At 47.8% G+C, this 19,520-nt stretch overlaps 3 protein-coding genes and 1 pseudogene across 4 annotated transcripts; all 4 read right to left on the reverse strand.

Moving 5' to 3' along the window:
- Positions 1 to 300: 300 nt before the first annotated feature.
- LOC141040690 (uncharacterized) lies at positions 301 to 2,417 on the reverse strand (annotated as a pseudogene).
- A 996-nt stretch (positions 2,418 to 3,413) lies between these two features.
- LOC109754282 (uncharacterized) lies at positions 3,414 to 8,347 on the reverse strand. 2 transcript variants are annotated; one of them, XM_040401466.2, is made up of 3 exons: positions 8,000 to 8,347; positions 4,129 to 7,899; positions 3,414 to 4,050 (listed from the first exon to the last, which is right to left on the reverse strand). In XM_040401466.2, the coding sequence occupies exons 2-3, from the start codon at positions 6,989 to 6,991 to the stop codon at positions 3,698 to 3,700; spliced, it is 3,216 nt and encodes a 1,071-aa protein (XP_040257400.1). In that variant the 5' UTR covers positions 6,992 to 7,899; positions 8,000 to 8,347; the 3' UTR covers positions 3,414 to 3,697. The 2 variants fall into 2 exon arrangements, with proteins under 2 accessions (XP_040257400.1, XP_020168775.1); XM_020313186.3 differs by having other exon boundaries at positions 7,993 to 8,347.
- A 2,137-nt stretch (positions 8,348 to 10,484) lies between these two features.
- On the reverse strand, positions 10,485 to 12,074 carry LOC109754271 (probable LRR receptor-like serine/threonine-protein kinase At3g47570). The gene is made up of 2 exons (XM_020313177.4): positions 11,243 to 12,074; positions 10,485 to 11,168 (listed from the first exon to the last, which is right to left on the reverse strand). Exons 1-2 carry the CDS (start codon positions 12,072 to 12,074, stop codon positions 10,816 to 10,818), a joined length of 1,185 nt encoding a protein of 394 aa, XP_020168766.1. The 3' UTR covers positions 10,485 to 10,815.
- Positions 12,075 to 15,151: 3,077 nt separating this feature from the next.
- On the reverse strand, positions 15,152 to 19,263 carry LOC109754284 (uncharacterized). Its single transcript, XM_020313187.4, has 2 exons — positions 15,780 to 19,263; positions 15,152 to 15,702 (listed from the first exon to the last, which is right to left on the reverse strand). The coding sequence occupies exons 1-2, from the start codon at positions 18,448 to 18,450 to the stop codon at positions 15,350 to 15,352; spliced, it is 3,024 nt and encodes a 1,007-aa protein (XP_020168776.1). The 5' UTR covers positions 18,451 to 19,263; the 3' UTR covers positions 15,152 to 15,349.
- Between the last annotated feature and the right edge of the window lie 257 nt (positions 19,264 to 19,520).

Consider the following 19,520-nt stretch of genomic DNA (forward strand, 5'->3'; position numbering starts at 1 on the left):
GAAGGCAGGGGCGAGGGCGGCGACTCGGCGGAGACTCAGACCAAAGCAGGAGCGAGAAGATCCAACGGCTGTGGTCGCACCGTCGTCCAGATGTTACAGTGCCCGGTACTCGTCTCTGAAACTAAATCTAAACTGCAATAAGGCCAACTCCAGCGCACGAACCCAAACGGACGTCTGTTTTGCCCGGATTCTGTCCATTTAGATAGGCTAATGGGGTCGTCTTCGGGCTTTGTCCTGAGATGCGGTGGCCGTGCGCCCAACACGCGGACGCATCTTTTGGCCTCATCCTGTCCGCCTCCATTTTCAAACACCAAACTTTCGAAATACCACGCCCTTGTTCAGGCCAGCGGCCCTAGTTTACACCGGCAACAAAACCAGCGGCCTACACGTCCTCGCCGGCTACACAACCAGCGGCTAGTTTTGTTCGCCGGCAACACAACCAGCCTCCAAAATGAATGTGTTTCTCGCCGGCACACAACCAGCGGCCGGCACCCATGCCAGCCTCCAAAAAAGAACGGCCACGGCCGATTAGACGACCTAGTTCAGGCCGTCGGCGTCGAACATCTCCTTCTGCCTGGCCTCGAACCAGCTCCTTGTCTTCTCGCTCATCTTGGTCAAGTCCACGCTCATGATCGCAAGGGCCACCTCCTTTGCTTTGGTTGCGGCATTGGTGGCCTCGATGTTGAGCTGCCTCTGCCTGGCCGTGACATTGTCGGCCTCGATGTCGAGCTGCCTTTGCCGAGACGCCTCCTCCATGTCAATCTTCCTCTTCTTGGCTGCCTCCTCCATGTCAAGCTTCTTCCTTTGAAGCTCTAGGTATTGCTTCATTTGCTCGTCCTTGCTTTGTCGCTTCTTCTCGTCCCTCACATCCTTTTGAGACATCATGCCATGCAAAGTCTCATGCAAGGCCATGGATGACGCATCACGTATGTCGTCCACCTTGGAGTTGGTCTTGCCTCTCGGCCTCTTCAACGCCTCACCATCTCCACCTTCGGCCAACGCAGTCGTCTTCTTGCCTCTCTTCCTTTGAAGTTCACGGCATTGATCCTTGAACTTAGGGCAATTGTTGACGATCGTCCAACAATGCGTAAGAGTGAATGGCTTGTCATTGTGTCGGGCCTTGAATGCTTCCAAAGATTGAAATGCCTACACCACATGATCAACAACAAATGAACATGCAAACATATACAAGGCCGAAGTCTCATGGCCGTAGCAACAAAAGGACTAGGATGAGGAGAGCATACCATGTCCCCAATGTCTAGACCACTCACAGGTCGTGCTTCAACGCTCTCAAGTGCGGCACAATACTTGTTGCACTCTTGTTGGATGAACAACCACCTGTTTTGAATCGAGGTGATGCCACAGTCGCTCGTAATTTGGTAGGGCTCAAACATCTTTCTTTCATGGAATGTTTTGTGGACTCTCCATCCAACATTGGCAAATCAACTTGTCCTTGTCTTGTGAATATGAACCCGTGCGAATGCTCTTCTTCCTCTTTTGTGCTTCCGCTCTTTGGGTGAGCTCGTCGATGAACAATGGCTCGCCCCTAATATCAATATCTTCTTCTTCATCACCTTCGCGATAGATGTCATCGTCTTCATGCCACGAGTCACCATGGTCGTAGTCAGCATGGTCGTGGGCCTCTTCATCGGCTACGTACTGGGCGCGGCGATCCTGACTTTGGGTCTCGTCGGGATCGTAGGCACCACCATGCCCACCCTCCTAGATCACATCCTCCATGAACTGGTTGTAGAAGGGATCGTCGACCGTTGGCGTTGGTGTTGGCATTCCGTCGAACAGGACGCGGGGCGACGGCATGGTGCCCGTAAACGGTGGTCGTGCTGCTTTCTTTGCATCTTGACGGACGGCCGGCCGCCGCTGCTAGACTCCGGCATGACGTTGAGGTCGATGACGGCTGAGGGGCGCGGGGTGGACGACGCGATCACGCCAACGTCCGGCGACCCCGAAAAACGGGTCTAGTCGTCGTGCCTTGGCAGGGGAAAGCCGGGCGACATAGGCGTGGTCCGCGACGTCGGCAACGGGTTGTGCTGAGGCTTGGCGACCGACGAGCCTGTGCTCGCCGGGCCGACGGCCACACCACAGAAACCCGCCGGACGACAAAGGCCAAGCTTGAGGAGGGCGTGCGATTTGTTGACGATGGCCTCCTTCTCGTCGACCTCGGCCTTGCACCGCGCGGCCTCCACCGCATCGCGCTCGGCGGCGAACTTGGCCACGGCGGTCTTGCCCTTGACGACCGCCCTCCGGTTCCTCCTCTTCGACGATTCTGTGTCCATCTTGGCGAGCTCCTCCGGCGTGCATTCCGACTGCGGCTTCCTTGGACCCTTGGCCGCCTTCTTCTTCACCTTTCCGGGCGGGTCGACGGCCAGGCTGCCGAAATTCGGCGGGGCGTCGGCCATGGACGGGGGAGGGTGGTGGGCGGGACGTGGGCGGAACGAGGGGGGTGATGGCGCCAATTGAGGCGCAGGGGTTTTGCTTTGTGCCACCGACGGGGAGGGGGGGGGGGGGGCAGGGGAGGACAAGCGCGCGCGTCCCGCCCGTCCGAGCGCTGTCCGTTTCACCCCAAAAGCCGTCCAAACTTGGGCCCGGGATGGGTCGAAAGCAGACAGAAAACAAACAAAAGTCCGTTTGCGCCCGCGCGCTGGGCTGTCTAGTTTGTTTGTTTTGCCCCAAACGGACGCACCCAGACAGGATGGGGTCGCGCGCTGGAGTTGGCCTAATGGAAGGGAATGCCGTGTTTTTCTCCATCTAAAAAGGAGTTAACACTTTATCAGTTCAAAAAGAAAGTTAACACCTTTCAAAAAAAAGTTAACTCTTTTATACTCCCTCCGTAAAGTAATATAAGAGCTTTAGTTATCTAAACGCTCTTATATCAGTTTACGGAGGGTATTGTTTAAAAGTTAACTTTCATCAAGAACTAAAATCATTTCTCGGGGCAAGCTCCGTCGTGTCGTAAGTGCCGAGCCACGTCAGCCGCCCGTTACATGAGATTTTGGCGGTGTACCAACCGGACTGCCGGAGTCAAACGTCACGGAAGCACGTGTTGCTCGCGGGGCAGCAGTGACGGATACTACGAGGAGCGGCGGTTGAATGGGGTTGTGTGGTGGTGACGGTGCTGTCGGATAGACGAATGTGTGGGGGCGCGGATCCCGATGCAGTGCGGTGCGGCGGTGGCCAAATGGGGTGGTGTCGATGCGACGGCCGACCGCTCCATATATTTTGCAGCTCCATATATGGATACATCATCTGCTTGGGCTGTGTTTTTTGGTCCAAATGCCCCAGAAATCAGTTTTTTTTTTGTTGGCATTTGTCCTATTTTGCATCATCTGTCGGATATGCTCTTAATACAATATTTTCCAAAACTTGCAAATGCACATATGTACTGCAATATACTTCTCTGAATATGCACATATGTAGTGCAATATACCTCTCTGAATATGCTGAATATGCACATATGTAGTGCAATATGGCATATCTTGTGTAAATAAATACAAATACTGGTTTTCCAACATAGGGAGCTTCAGTACTGAACATGTACTCTTTCGAGGAATTCAATGTTTCAATAACTAGAGTTCTAACGATTTCCCCACACTAAAATGTGATCTGTAGAACCAATTTTTACAGCAAAGATATTCACACCGTATACTCTTATTCAAGAACTTGTAGATCCGCAAGTTAATCAGCAGAACTCAAAGAATTCCTCTTTGAGAGACAAAATTCTGGCACAAACTTCTCCCATTCCAGGACGATCTTTAGGCGATTCCATGGAACACAGGAGGCCAACTTCAATCAAGGGTACCATATATCTCCTCATAAACACTCTGTCACATGGATGCCTGTAACCGTGGGACAAATGGGGATCTAAAACCTCTCCAAGTCTTCCTGGAAATGCTGAGCTCACAAGCTTGTGCAGGCTCAGGCCATCTGTGAATATTGCATCCATCGGTCGCCTTCCTGTGAGCATTTCTAGAATGAGGATTCCAAAAGCATATACATCATATCCTGGCGAGACTTTGTATCCCATACAATACTCTGTAAAATCAGTTATGGCATTGTTACTACAGGAGAAAAAAAACAATAAGAAAATACTCAAAACAAAGTTGAACTCACCAGGTGCGATGTATCCAATTGTTCCTTCCACACCAACCAAGTCTTCTGGGCTACCAGGAACTGAAGAGAGAAACCTCGCTGACCCAAAATCACCAACTCTCGCGGTCATGTCGTAGTCCAAAAGAACATTGCCTGGCTTCAGATCACAGTGGACTAGAGGAGGCGTCAACTGGTTGTGCATATAATCCAGAGCCAACGCGACGTCCATCGCTATTCTTAACCTCTGGCCCAAGCTCAGTACTCTCTTGGGGCTATTGTGATGTAGCTTCGGATGGACCCACATGTCCAGGCTTCCGTTGGCCATGAAGTCGAAAACTATAGCTTTGAATTCATTGTTCTCTAGGTCCATTGTCGAGCATACAGTGACAGCTTTGACAAGATTGCGATGGCGGGTATTTCGCAGCACCTCGCACTCGGTAACGAAGCTGTCGCGCGCACCATTCTCCTCGAGATGGAATAACTTAACGGCGACCAGATCCGTGTTAAACTGAAACCTTCCAATGTAGATCGAACCGGTTCGGCCTGAGCTGATCTTGTTAACTGGAGAGAACCAATTGGTAGCTTTAACGATGTCACCATATGAAACCCTCTTCATTGTCTCCTTGTAGCATGGTGCTGCTTGTGCTTGCCTTCTCTTCAGAATAGTGACCACAAAGCATATGAAAGAGATCAACGCAATAGCAGTTGGAGGAATTAATTTTACCAATAAGAGTGCTTTCTTCTTGCTCTTAACAGTACAAACTGGGAACTGATGCAAGGTAGCGGGTGCACTTGCACACAACCCCGCTTTGCCATCCAAGATTGCTGCAGTATGATTCTGAAAGATGCCACCGGTTGGAATCGGCCCTTCAAAGTAGTTGGTAGACAGATCAAGTTGATGCAAAAACTGCATGTTTGCAAAGAACTCTGGAATTCGTCCAGCAAGGTCATTTTTGGAAAGATCGATCTGATCTACGGACTTCAGGTCACTGAAAGACTCAGGTATGCTTCCATTAAGCATGTTACTTTTCAATCTGAGAGAAGATAGTTGGACGCATCGGCCAAGTGAATATGGAACTTGACCAGACAATTTGTTGAAGGAAATATCAAGTTGGAGAAGTTGAAGCAAAGCACCAATTTGTACCAGTATTGATCCTGTAAGGTTGTTGTTTGATAAATCAAAACTGAGGAGGGTAGTGCTACTGGTCAGTTCACTTGGTATTGGTCCTTGAAGTCTGTTAAAAGATAAGTTTAACACAGCCAGTTGCTTGCAATTTCCTAAACTTGCTGGGATGTTCCCACTCAAGTTGTTGTTGTCTAGAGAAAGCTTGCTCAGTCGAGAAAGATTACCTATTGTATGTGGGATCTGGCCAGAAAATTTGTTCCCTGATAGGGTTAGGACAACTAGCTGATCTAGGTTCCCGACAACAGAAGGAATAACCCCTGAAAGCAAGTTTTGGTCCATAGCAAGCATTTGGAGACTTGCAAGGTTAAAAATCTCAATTGGTATTGTGCCGACAATTTGATTGTTTCCAACATTTATACGTTGTAAACTTGCAGAAAGATTCCCAACAGACCTAGGGAGACTTCCATTCAGGACATTCCCATTCATTTCCAACGTTTCTAACAGCGAACAATTTGCGAGAGAGGCAAGGAATTCCCAACCTTCAGCTTCTAGGAAGTTATTTTCAAGAATTAGTAGCTGTAAGTGAAGTAAATTTCCTAGAGATGGGATTCGTCCATTTAGTAAGTTGTATCCAAGATTAATCTCTTGGAGGTTCGATGCATTTGCTAGTGATGATGGAATTAATCCCTCGAATTTGTTACCCGACATGGACAGCACTCCAAGGTTCGTGTTTCCGATGCAAGATGGTACTTGTCCAGTAAGGTTATTCTGGCCTAATTCAAGAGAATCGAGTGATGACATGTTACAGAGTTTGGCGGAGACATGCCCCGACAGGTAGTTGTTAGTTAACCTCAGCGCTCTAAGGCTCTGAATAAGGCTCAAAGTCTCTGGAACTGAACCTGACAAGCTGTTTGTGTCAAGCAATATATCTGTGAGAGAAGAAACATTTCCCAGTGATGAAGGTATGCTTCCAGAAAGGTTGTTCTTTGAAAGATCAAGAAATTCAAGGGTTGAAATCTTATGGAACTCTGGAATATTGCCAGTGAGGTTGTTTTTTGAAAGATCAAGAGATTCAAGGGCTGACATCCTATCGAACTCTGGAATTGGGCCGGTAAGGTGGTTTGATGAGAGATCGACAAGTTTAAGAGATCTACTGGTGAATAATGATCTAGGAATGATACCTGCAAGGTTGTTTTCTGACAGTGACAATTCTTGGAGGGCTGGGGACCTATGGAAATCTGGGATAGGGCCGACGAGCAGGTTAAATGAGAGATCAACACCCGTAAGGGATCTACTAGTGCCTAGTGATCTAGGAATGATACCTTCAAGGTTGTTCGCTGAAAGGACCATAGTCTGTAGCTGTGGGAGTGTGCCTAACTCCTCTGGAATGCCTCCAGAGGAGAGATTTTCTGAAAGGTCTACCTGTTCTAGTGACGTAAGGTTAGCTATCCAAGGAGATAACTGACCACTGAGCTTTGCATAGTACAAGTTCAGCGAGACCACATGAGTTGGAAGAGTAATACCGCAGGTGACAGCTCTCCAGCTGCAGAAGTTGAGGGAGCTGCTGCGCCATGATCGCAGGATGCCGTTTGGGTCGCTAGAGATGCCGGACTTGAAGGAGAGGAGGGCCTGCCGGTCGACCTCGGACCCGCTGATCGATTGTGCGACGGTGCTGGACGACATGAAGACAAGAAGATGGGTGAAGAGAACGAGGATGCCATGTGGGGAAAGGGAGAAGAGAGTTGTTGCAGGTGCCATGTCGAATGCAGTGCATCTTGTCCGAATTCCCTGTGCTATATGTGTCTCCCAAAGTAAACTAGGACACTTGACTAGTGGGTTTGGTGCTGTCTTTTTGGGACCATTACTTGACTTGGTGTTGACTTGACTGTAATCTCCGTCACAGACCAACACCACTCAGTAGTAGAACAATAAGTGCATATGACACGGTAACTTTGACAAAGACAGGGAAAGAAAAAGGCGTGCAAAGACTGGTGCATGAAGTTGATCCATCAGCAATTGCTATCTTGCTAGGTTGTGCTGCTACTGCTAACTCGAGACCAATTTTCGGTTCAGTTGAGGTCCTGATACGCATTTACTGCAGATCGGTCAAGACTACAGAGTGACCTGGCCACACAACTCTACTGAACTCTTTCAGTTATTTAGAGGTCCACAGAAGAGGGTTTCAGTCTATCTCCCATAGCTGAACTAATGCTAACAAGAAGTACTAGGCGTCGTTAAGCAATCCTTGATTTTTACCAAGAACAAAGGCAGGGCATTATTTTTTAAAACAAGCTGTGATGTGCAGCAGCAACACCAGAGGAGTAGATCTCCCATCTCTTGACCGATGGAAACAAAATGCTCGAGGGGATGACAGACGGAGCTAATGTTAATCTGACGTTGTCAAGCAACCATCCTTGATTTCAACCAAGAACAAGGGCAAGGCGTTAGAACAAACACGTGATGTGCAACAACAGCTACCCCCCACGTTGAGCAAATGGAACGGTGAATGTTTGGTTGAGACCATGGTGGACTGGACTCTGTATAGCTACAAAACAAGCTACAGGAGGCCAGGGGGTAAAGGTAGACCTCGGTTCGGGGCAGCCGCATTAAGGCGTCCGCTCCGCTCCTCTGCCGCTCCAGGCGTGCACCTCCTCGGCTCCTCCTTCCTGGACCAATGAGAGGAAGGAAAAGAGGAAAAGTGGCGAAGGTTTAAGCAGGTCCTTTGTTGAATTCTACCAAGAACATGGGCAGGGCATTACAACAAACATGTGATGTGCAGCACCAGCTTCCTCCTCAGCAATGGGCGAAGGAGACGGTTGTCAGGTGGTTACATGGTTTGCTTGAGATGTGGTGGGCTGGACTCATCTGTCGGGCGGCGGCGACTCTTTTGTAGCTGGACCGACAGAAGAAGAGGAGGGGGCCGCCGCCGGCGCGGAAAGCCAGAGACGGCGAGGGGAGGGACAGAGAGATCCCCGCCGCTAGTTCACGGAGTTTCCTCCAGGGAGATACACGGCAGCTCCGCCTCAACTGTTTCCCTTTTTTTATCACTGAAGAAATCCCAGCGGCCCGACAGGCCCAATGACAGGCCTACCGAGCACCCTTCTGCCGAAAAGAAAAAAGAAAACACAAAAAATCAGTTGGACATTATGAAAATTTAGAAAATTGTTTTTTACATGTCAAAAATTTAAACTTTCCAGGATAAATAAAAATGTCCATGTTTGAAAAAATCATAAAATTGTCATGTGGACATTATGAAAATATATATAATTGCCATGTTTGGAAATGTTATAAATTTGCCATGTGAACAGTAGATTTATTTTTTACAAAATTACAATGTATGTAAAACGAATTGTTTTTTAGGAAAACAAATTGTGACGGCATGATAACAAGTGTTACCCATGGCAAATTTGAAATGATTTTTAGGAAAACAAATTGGTAATTTTGCCATGTCTCATACTACACTTCTTTTCCAACATTTCACATGGTGATCAAGATTCCTTTTATTGCCTTCGGAAATCAATTTCAATTTCCCCTTGCCAAACTAAATATCCCTAACTTGTGTTCCCGTGGCAATTTATGAAATGTTTGTAGGAAAGAAATTGCTAATTTTTCCTTGTCTCATCTACAAAAGTTTCCAACATTTTCCATGGAAAAACAATATTCTTTTTATTGCCTTGGAACTTAAAATAAATCATTTTTGGCATGTCTAATCATGTTTGCGTACCACCCACCTTGCGGTTGGCTGCCCCTCGGGCCACCCCGCCGCCCGTGGCACCATCCCTCAGCTCCGCCACAGTTTCAACACTCTTTCCCCCATCTTCTCCTCTCGCGTCAATGCTGGATTCGGCCGAATTCATCGTTGTTGATGTCGCCATCCCAAAGGCCGTCGTTGGTGAGCCCTAATGTGGTTAAAAATGTAGCCGCATAAGACTGGGGAAGCAGATGGAGCCCTGGGAGCGAGCCCATGCCTGTCGATGGTGCCGGAATGGTCCTTCCTCCTAGCCACCGCAGCCGAGCTCCCCGCCACTCCAGTCGGCGTGGCCTTGAGCTCCCCACCCTGACTATGCATTCTGACGAGTCATCGCGCACCAGCAGTGCCTCCATCGGATCCACCCATAAAAGCGTATAGTGTCGGTGGCGATGTCGCCCCAAATCTAGTAAGCCTTCGCGCTTTTTACGGGTTGCCAAGTGTCATGTTGTTCAAAGAACCTCGCATGCACGTAGGAACCCCAATCGAGACTTCTTCGCTTCTGCAGGGCGTGGAAGCAAGGTATAATACAAATCCCTTTATGTTTGCAATTAGATATACTAATCATGTTGCTCAGAACATTACACACACGCGCATGGAGGAATCTCTTGCAGGACATAGATATCGGTTAATCAAGTAAGACTTTTATGTAAACCATAATGCTATGCTCAACATCGGATTCACAAAACCATGAGTTCAAAGCACTAATCTTCGAGTTCATGGTTAATGGAAGCCTCGAGAGATGGTGCATTCTGAGCAAAACAATGGAATCCTAGACAAAGTGCTAAGCTTTGGCCAGAGGATAAGCATAGCAACTGATGTGGCTTCTGCTCTTGATTATGTCCACAACCAACTTACGCCTCCTTTGATCCATTGTGATTTGAAGCCAAACAATGTCCTTGTGGATGATGACATGACTGCACGGCTCAGTGACTTTGGCTCAGCAAAGTTCCTATCACCAGGTCTGGCTATTCCTAAAAGCATGGATGACGTTAACTAGTATATGACCCTTTGGTAGACTAGTTCGGAGGTAGTATTATGTTAACTAGTAGGGTACAACTTTTGCCCTGTCTATTTGACAAACTGAAATAGACTTTGGGGACAGAGATGTGAATTGCAGTTAGCCATGATTGGATACTGGAAGCATCAACCATGCTTTGTTGTATATTTGCTGATTTTGTTTTATTTTGACATTGACGCGCATGTATTGTGAAATTCTTGTGCCGATTAATTTGTAACGGACGCGGTATGTAAAGGTATTTTTCGCTGTATGTAAAGCCTCACCTTCACGTGCCATCTACCTTTGAACCAATTGAATTCCAGTCAACAAGTCATGGGGATTCAGAGTTGATGACAATCGAGAGTTAGATAAGCAGAATTCTATCTATTACTATTAGGTACACCCATAAAGTGGATTCTAATGAATTGCCACTACTCAGTTTATAATCAATTATGATGCACTTCATAGAAGATACATTATACAGTGAACGCAGAAATTTCACCAAGAATTGAAGTATGTTTTCACTAAGAATTAAACATTGTTGCTCAGAAATTTCAGTCAATACAGATGATCAGATGCACATATTTATTTGAATGGACAGATTCAAAAATTAGGTATATATATGCACCCAGGTTCTAGAAATATATTCTAGATACAAATAACACAATTAGGAAATACAGTACGTACTAGTTTTCCAACATAGGGAGCTCCAGTACTGAACATGTACTCTTTCTAGGAATTCATATATTAATAACTAGAGGTCTATTGAACCAAGATTTACAGCAAAGTATCCACGTCACAGATTTTTATTCAAGTTAGATATCTGCAGGTTAATCAGCAGAGCTCAAAGAATGCCTCTTTGATAGACAAAATTCTGGCACAAACTTCTCCCATTCCCGGTCGATCTTTAGGCGATTCCATGGAACACAGGAGGGCAACTTCAACCAAGTGTACCATATATCTCCGCATAAACACTCTGTCACACGCAAGCTGCTGCTCGTAGGACAAATGGGGATCTAAAACCTCTCCAAGTCTACCTGGAAACGCTGAGCTCACAAGCTTGTGCAGGCTCAGGCCATCGGTGAACATCGCATCCGTTGGTCGCCTACCCGTGAGCATTTCCAGAAGCAAGACCCCGAAACCGTAGACGTCGCACCCTGTTGAGACTTTGTATCCCATACAATACTCTGTAAAAGCATTTACGACATGTTAATACAAGAGAGAGACCAGCAAGAAATACTCAAAACAAAGTTGAACCCACCAGGAGCGACGTATCCAATTGTTCCTTCCACACCAACCAAATCTTCTGGACTACCAGGAGTTGAAGAGAGAAACCTCGCTGACCCAAAATCACCAACCCTTGCGGTCATATCATAGTCCAAAAGAACATTTCCGGGCTTCAAATCACAGTGGATTAGAGGAGGAGTTAACTGGTTGTGCATATAATCCAGAGCCAGCGCAACGTCCATCGCAATTCTTAACCTCTGGCCCAAGCTTAGTACTCTCTTGGGGCTATTGTTGTGTAGCTTTGGGTGCACCCACATGTCCAAGCTTCCATTGGCCATGAAGTCATAAACTATAGCTTTGAATTCATTGTTCTCTAGGTCTACTGTCGAGCATACGGTGACAGCTTTGACAAGATTGCGATGGCGGGTGTTTCGCAACACCTCGCACTCGGTAACAAAGCTGTCACGCGCACCATTCTCCTGGAGATGGAATAACTTGATGGCAACCAAGTCCGTGTCAAACTCAAACCTTCCAATGTAGATCGAACCGGTGCGACTTGAGCTGATCTTGTTAACTGGAGAGAGCCAGTTGGTAGCTTTAATGATGTCACTATATGAAACCTTGTTCATTGTCTCCTTGTAGCATGGAGCTTCTTGTGCTTGCCTTCTCTTCAGAAGAGTGAAGACAAAGCATATTAAGGAGAGCAAGGCAATAGCAATGGGAGGAATTACTTTCACCAATAGGAGTGCATTCTTCCTCTCAACAGCTGACACTATGGGGCAAAGTGGAAACTGGAATAAGGTGGTGGTTGCACTTGCACAAAGCTCATTGCTACCAGTTGGAATCGGCCCTTCAAAGTAGTTCATAGACAGATCAAGTTGCTACAAATAACTCATGTTTGCAAAGAACTCTGGAATTTGTCCAACAAGCGAGTTTTGGGAAAGATATATCTGATCGACATTCTTCTGTCAAACATGATGATATTGTGGCGTGTACAGGAAGGAGAGTCATCACCTTTGGAGGAGTAGTTAGTTAGACAAGATACTTTGTAATCTTTATCTCCTCTTATCTCTAGTTTTCTTCCTTTCCAAGATGTATCTCTCTCAACAAACCTGTACGCGTATCTGGGCTCGCACCCCATCTATTTAACACGCAACACGTTGGCCAGGATAGGCAAGACGTTTACCGCAAATCGCACATGGTATACAGCGCCATCTTCTTCCATTAAACCCTAGCTAGTCCATCTCCACCAAAGTGCGCAGCAGCCATGTCTTCCTCCGCCTCCTTCCAGCCGACACTGAGCGGCGGAGTCCCGAAGAAGCTTTCCCGCACCAACTACGTTCTGTGGCGAACGCAGATCACGCCGCAGCTGCGGGGCGCCGTCGTCTTCCACTACGTCGATGGCACGGCAACCGAACCGGCCAAAGTCCTCACCACCAAGGACGCCGCCGGTAAGGAGACCACTGGGCCGAATCCTCTTCATCCGATCTGGGTGAGGGAGGACCAGCAGGTCCTTGGATACCTGCTCCAAAACCTCTCCAAGGAGGTGCTCGTCACGGTGACCACGATCACCATGGCGCGCGAACTCTGGGTGGCACTGGTGAGCATGTTCTCGTCGCAGTCACTCAGCTGCGTCAACAACATCCGCACAGCGCTGATCAACGCGCAGAAGGGAAATCAATCGGTGGCCTCCTTCTTCGCCGCCATGAGGGGTCTCGCCGATGAACTCACCGCGGCCGGAAAACCCATCCAGGACGACGAGCTCATGTCCTACATCATCCACGGGCTGGACCAAGATTACCAGCCCCTCGTCTCCGCTCTGGACGCCCGCGTCACCCCGGTAACCCTTGACGAGCTTTTTTCCATGCTTAGTAACTTTGATCAGCGCATGGCGCAGTACCATGGCTCCGGTGGTGGCTTCAAATCGTCGGCCAACTCTGCATTCAGAGGCTGCGGTGGCGGCCCTCGCTCGCGTACCTCTTCCCGTGGCAAGGGGAGGTTCGGATCCGGCGGTGGTGGCTACTCCAACAACCCTCGCGGCGGCGGACGCTCCGGCAGCTCCAAAGGACGTCGCGGTGGCGGCTCCAAGAGATCCCGTCCGGACTTGCCTTGCTGTCAAATTTGTGGCAAGCCTGGCCATACGGCGCAAGATTGTTGGTACCGCTACGAGGAAGATGATGGTGACTCCTCGCAGGATGAAGAAAAAGTTGCCGCGGCGGCCGATGGCTCCTATGGAGTTGACACAAACTGGTACGTCGACAGTGGCGCTACAAACCACATCACTAACGAACTCGAGAAGGTCACCATGAAGGAGAAATATCGTGGCAAAGATCAAATTCACACGGCCAGTGGTGAAGGTATGGGTATACGTCACATTGGCCATTCAAGAGTTAGATAAGCAGAATTATGTAAACCCATAATTCTATCTATTATGGCCTGGTATACGTCACATTCAGAGTTGATGACAATCAAGAGTTAGATAAGCAGAATTCTATCTATTACTATTAGGTACACCCATAAAGTGGATTCTAATGAATTGCCACTACTCAGTTTATAACCAATTATGATGCACTTCATAGAAGATACATTATACAGTGAACGCGAGTCAATTGCAAGAAACTACCACATTTGTGGCTAGGTTTGCAGAAAACCACCAAGTCACTAATCCGATGCAAAAAACACCGTAAAATCTCTAATCTTATTGCAAAAAGCACTGATCGGGTGATTTGGTCCCTTTGATCGCTTTCTGACAAGTGGGGCCCAATTGTAAGGTGCTGACATGGCGAAAAATTAACATACACGTCCCTGGATCTAAAATAGAAAAGCAATCAGAACCCCCACCCATCCCTCCCGCTCCCTTGCGCTCGTGACTCATCTCCCCTGCGCGACTGATGTTCCTCCGGCGCCGGCTCCGGCTCCGGCCACCTCACCTAACCCGTCAGCGCCGCCCTAACCTGTTGGGGCCTGGCCCTTCTTGTTGCTGTAATCGGCGTCGTCGTCGTCTCCTTCCTTGTCGGCGGTAGGGGCGGGGGCGGGCGCGGCGGCGGAGTGCATGGATGAGACGGCGTCGGCGAGTGCGTGGAGGAGGGGGCCACGGCGGGGGAAGGGAGCGGCGACGTCTCGGTGCGGGAGGGGACGCCTCCGGCGCCTTGTCCTCGTCGGGGCGGAGGAGCGGGGACGCGGTGGGCGCGCCGGGCGACGGGGGCTGCGAGATGGGGCTCTGCGCGGCGCAGAGCGGCGGCGCGTCCACCACGAGGAGGAGGATGCCGTCGTGGAGCCCCCGTCCAAGAGAGCCACGCCCAGCCCCTGGTGGTGGTGCACTGCACGGCGTCCCCAACTGCTCTGAGTTGTTGCTTCGGGCACGGCGTCGAGCCAGGGAGGAGCGGCGTCGAGCTGCTGCCGCTGCTTGCACGACGTCGAGCAGCCACGGGGCCGAGCACTCCCGTCGCCACCGAGCTGAGGGTGCCGCTGCTGCCCTTCTCTAGTGAGCATGACGTCGCGGCGGCTGCGCGCAGACGAGGCCATCATCTGGGCACGGCGGCTCAGGACATCGACGGCGACGGGAGCCGGCGGGATCGAGAGCAAGGGGATTGAGAGCAAGGGGGTTGATTGCTTTTTATTTTGAGATCCAGGGGTGTGTATGACATTTGTTTGCCAAGTCAGCTCTTGACAGCCGGGCCCCACTTGTCAGAAAGCGATCAAAGGGACCAAATCACCCGATCAGTGCTTTTTGCAATAAGATTAGAGATTTTACGGTGTTTTTTGCATCGGATTAGTGACTTGGTGGTTTTCTGCAAACCTAGCCGCAAATGTGGTAGTTTCTTGCAATTGACTCCAGTGAACGCAGAAATTTCACCAAGAATTGAAGTATGTTTTCACTAAGAATTAAGCATTGTTGCTCAGAAATTTCAGTCAATACAGATGATCAGATGCACATCGGTTCTAGAAATATACTCTAGATACAAATAACACAATTAGGAAATACAGTACGTACTAGTTTTCCAACATAGGGAGCTCTAGTACTGAACATGTACTCTTTCTAATTCAAATATTAATAACTAGAGGTCTATTGAACCAAGATATACAGCAAAGTATCCACGTCACAGATTTTTATTCAAGAACGTGTAGATCTGCAGGTTAATCAGCAGAACTCAAAGAATGCCTCTTTGAGACACAAAATTCTGGCACAAACTTCTCCCATTCCCGGTCGATCTTTAGGCGATTCCGTGGAACACAGGAGGCCAACTTCAACCAGAGGTACCATATATCTCCGCATAAGCACTCTGTCACATGCACGCTGCTGCTCGTGGGACAAATGGGGATCTAAAACCTCTCTGAGTCTGCCTGGAAATGCTGAGCTCACAAGCTTGTGCAGGCTCAGGCCACCGGTGAACATTGCATCCGTCGGTCGCCTTCCGGTAAGCATTTCTAGAAGGAGGATTCCAAAACCATAAACATCACATCCTGGTGAAACTTTGTATCCCATACAGTACTCTGTAAAATCATTTAGGGCATTTTTAATACAAGAGAAAAAACCAATAACAAAATACTCAAAACAAAGTTGAACTCACCGGGTGCGATATATCCAATTGTTCCTTCCACACCAACCAAGTCTTCTGGACTACCAGGGGTAGAAGAGAGAAACCTCGCTGACCCAAAATCACCAACCCTTGCGGTCATATCATAGTCCAAAAGAACATTTCCGGGCTTCAAATCACAGTGGATTAGAGGAGGCGTTAACTGGTTGTGCATATAATCCAGAGCCAACGCGACGTCCATCGCTATTCTTAACCTCTGACCCAAGCTCAGTACTCTCTTGGGGCTATTGTTGTGTAGCTTCGGGTGCACCCACATGTCCAAGCTTCCGTTGGCCATGAAGTCGAAAACTATAGCCTTGAATTCATTGTTCTCTAGGTCCACTGTCGAGCATACGGTGACAGCTTTGACAAGATTGCGATGGCGGGTGTTTCGCAACACCTCGCACTCGGTAGCGAAGCTGTCATGCACACCATTCTCTTCGAGATGGAATAACTTGATAGCGACCAAGTCCGTGTCAAACTCAAATCTTCCAATGTAGATCGAGCCGGTGCGACTTGAGCTGATCTTGTTAATCGGAGAGAGCCAGTTGGTAGCTTTGACGATGTCACCATAAGAAATCTTCTTCATTGTCTCCTTGTAGCATGTAATTGTTTCTGCTTGCCTTCTCTTCAGAAGAGTGACCACAAAGTATATGAAAGAGATCAGGGCAATGGCAACGGGAGGAATTACTTTTACCAATAAGAGTGCATTCTTCTTGCTCCCAACAGCTGATGTTGTTGTGCAAACTGGGAATTGATATAAGGTGGTGGCTGCACTTGCACAAAGCTCATCATTGCCTTCCAAGTTTACCGCACTATGATTCTGAAAGATGCCACCAGTTGGAATCGGCCCTTCAAAGTAGTTCATAGAAAGATAAAGTTGCTGCAAATAATCCATGTTTGCAAAGAACTCTGGAATTTTTCCAACAAGGGAGTTCTGGGAAAGATCGATCTGCTCGATGGACTTCAGGTTACTGAATGATCGAGGTATGCTTCCAGTAAGCATGTTACTTCTCAATCTGAGAGAAGATAGTTGGACGCATTCGCCAAATGTAAGTGGAACTTGACCAGACAATTTGTTGAAGGAAATATCGAGTCGGAGAAGTTGAAGCAATCCACCAATTTGTAGTGGTATTGATCCTGTAAGGTAGTTGTTTGACAAATCCAAACCGATCAGGGTTGTGCTACTGAAGAGTTCACTTGGTATTGGTCCTTCAAGGCTGTTAAAATATAATTCTAGCATATACAGTTGCTTGCAATTTCCTAAAGTTGCTGGGATGTTCCCAGTCAACTCATTGTTGTGTAGATAAAGCTTGTTCAGCCGAGAAAGATTACCTATTGTAGATGGGATCTGGCCAGAAAATTTGTTTCCTGATAGGTTTAGGACAATCAGATGGCCTAGATTCCCAATAACAGAGGGAATAACACCGGAAAGCAAGTTTTGGCCCATATCAAGCATTTGGAGGTTTCGAAGGTTAACAATCTCAACTGGTATTGTGCCCACAATTTGATTGTTTCCAAGAATTAAACGCACTAAACTTCTAGAAAGATTTCCAACTGATATAGGGATATTTCCATTCAGGGCATTTCCATTCATATGCAATGCCTGAAGTCGCGCACAGTTTGTCAGAGGCACAAGGAATTCCCAACCTTCAGCTTGTAGGAAGTTACTTTCTAAATTTAGAAAGGTTAAGTTAGATAAAGATCCTAGAGATGGGATCCGCCCCTCTAATAAGTTGTGTCCAAGATCAATCCATCGGAGATTCGATGCATTTGCTAGCGATGATGGAATTAATCCCTCGAAGTTGTTACCCGACATGGACAGTAATTTAAGGTTCTGTAACGTGTTTCCAATGCAAGATGGTACTCGTCCAGTAAGATTATTCTGGTCTAATCGAAGATAAATGAGTGATGACATGTTACAGAGTTTGGCGGAGACGTGGCCCGACAGGTAGTTGTTACTTAAACTGAGCATCCTAAGGTTCTGAATAAGGCTCAGAGTCTCTGGAACTGAACCCGATAACATGTTTGTGTCAAGACATATATATGTGAGAGAAGAAACATTTCCCAATGATGAAGGTATGCTTCCAGAAAGGTTGTTACTTGAAAGATCAAGAAATTGAAGGTTTGACCTCTTATGGAAACCTAGGATAGGGCCGACAAGCTGGTTTGATGAGAGATCAACATTTTTAAGAGATCTACTAGTGCCTAATGATCTAGGAATGGTACCTACAAGGTTGTTCGTTGAAAGGATCATAAACTGTAGCTGCTGAAGTGTGCCTAACTCCTCTGGAATGCCTCCAGAGAAGAGATTTTCTGAAAGGTCTAACTGTTCTAGTGACGTAAGATTAGCTATCCAAGGAGATAACTGCCCAGTAAGTTCTCTAGAGTTCAAGTTCAGCGAGACCACACGAGTTGGAAGAGTAATACCGCAGGTGACACCTCTCCAGCTGCAGAAGCTGGTCGAGGTGCTCCATGATGACAGGACACCACGCGGATCACTGGAGATGCTGGACTTGAAGGAGAGGAGGGCCTGCCGGTCGACCTCGGACCCGTTGCTGATGGATTGTGCGACGGTGTTGGACGAGAACAATATGAGAAGATGGGTGAAGAGAGCGAGGATGCCATGTGGAGGAAGAGAGCGGAGAGTTGTTGCAGGTGCCATGTCTAATTCAGTGCATCTTGTGCGAATTCCTTGTGTTATATGTGTCTCCCTAAGTAGACTTGGACACTTGACTAGTTGACCGGGTGTTTTCTTTTCTGGGACCTTTACTTGACTTGGTGTTGACTTGCCTGTAATCTTCGTCACGCGTCACAGACCAACACTCCTCAGTGGCAGAACAAAAAGTGGATGAGAAATGAGACGGTGACTCGATGAAAAAGCAGAGCGAAAAAGGCGTGCAAAGACTGGTCCATGAAGTTGGTACATCAGCACTTGGTACTTTGCTAGGTTATTATGCGCTACTGCCAACCCCAGACCAGTTTTCGGTTCAGTTGAGGGCCTGATTAGATACACGTTTACTGCAGATCGGTCAAAAGTGACCGGGCCACACAACTCTACTGAATGCTTTCAGTTATATAGATAGAGGTCCAGAGAAGTGAGATTCAGACATTCAGACACCAAACTAGTGTAAACACTTAGCAAGAAGTACTAGACTTTGTTAAGCAACTAGATATCCTTATTTTTTTTACCATGAACAAGGGCAGGGCATTAAAACAAACACGTGATGTACATGCAGCAACAACAACACCAGAGGGAGTAAATCTCCCATTGATCTCTTGACCGATGGAAAGAAACAAACTGGTCGTGGGAATGACACAAGGGGCTAATGTTAACAAGAAGTACGGAACGTCGGTAAGCAACCATCCTTGATTTCTACCGAGAACAAGGGCAGGAAATTAGAACAAACATGTGACGTGAAACAGCAGCTCCCTACACGTACGTTAGTTTGATGCAAGACGAGAGGAGCAAACAAACGGTGAATGTTTGGTTGAGACCATGGTGGAGTGGACTCTGTATAGCTGCAAAACAAGCTACAGGAGGCCAGGGAGTTGATTTGGGGCAGCCCGCGTTTAGGCGTCGGCTCTGCACCTCCTCCGGCCCGGCCTTGACGACCAATCGAGAGGAAGGAAAAGAGAAATTGGCGAAGGTTTAAGCAGCGGGTCCTTTCTTGAATTCTAACAAGAACATGGGCAGGGCATTACAGCAAGCAGGTGATGTGCAACACCAGCTTC

Source organism: Aegilops tauschii, chromosome 2 (genome assembly GCF_002575655.3).
Source record: "Aegilops tauschii subsp. strangulata cultivar AL8/78 chromosome 2, Aet v6.0, whole genome shotgun sequence".
NCBI lineage: Eukaryota > Viridiplantae > Streptophyta > Magnoliopsida > Poales > Poaceae > Aegilops > Aegilops tauschii.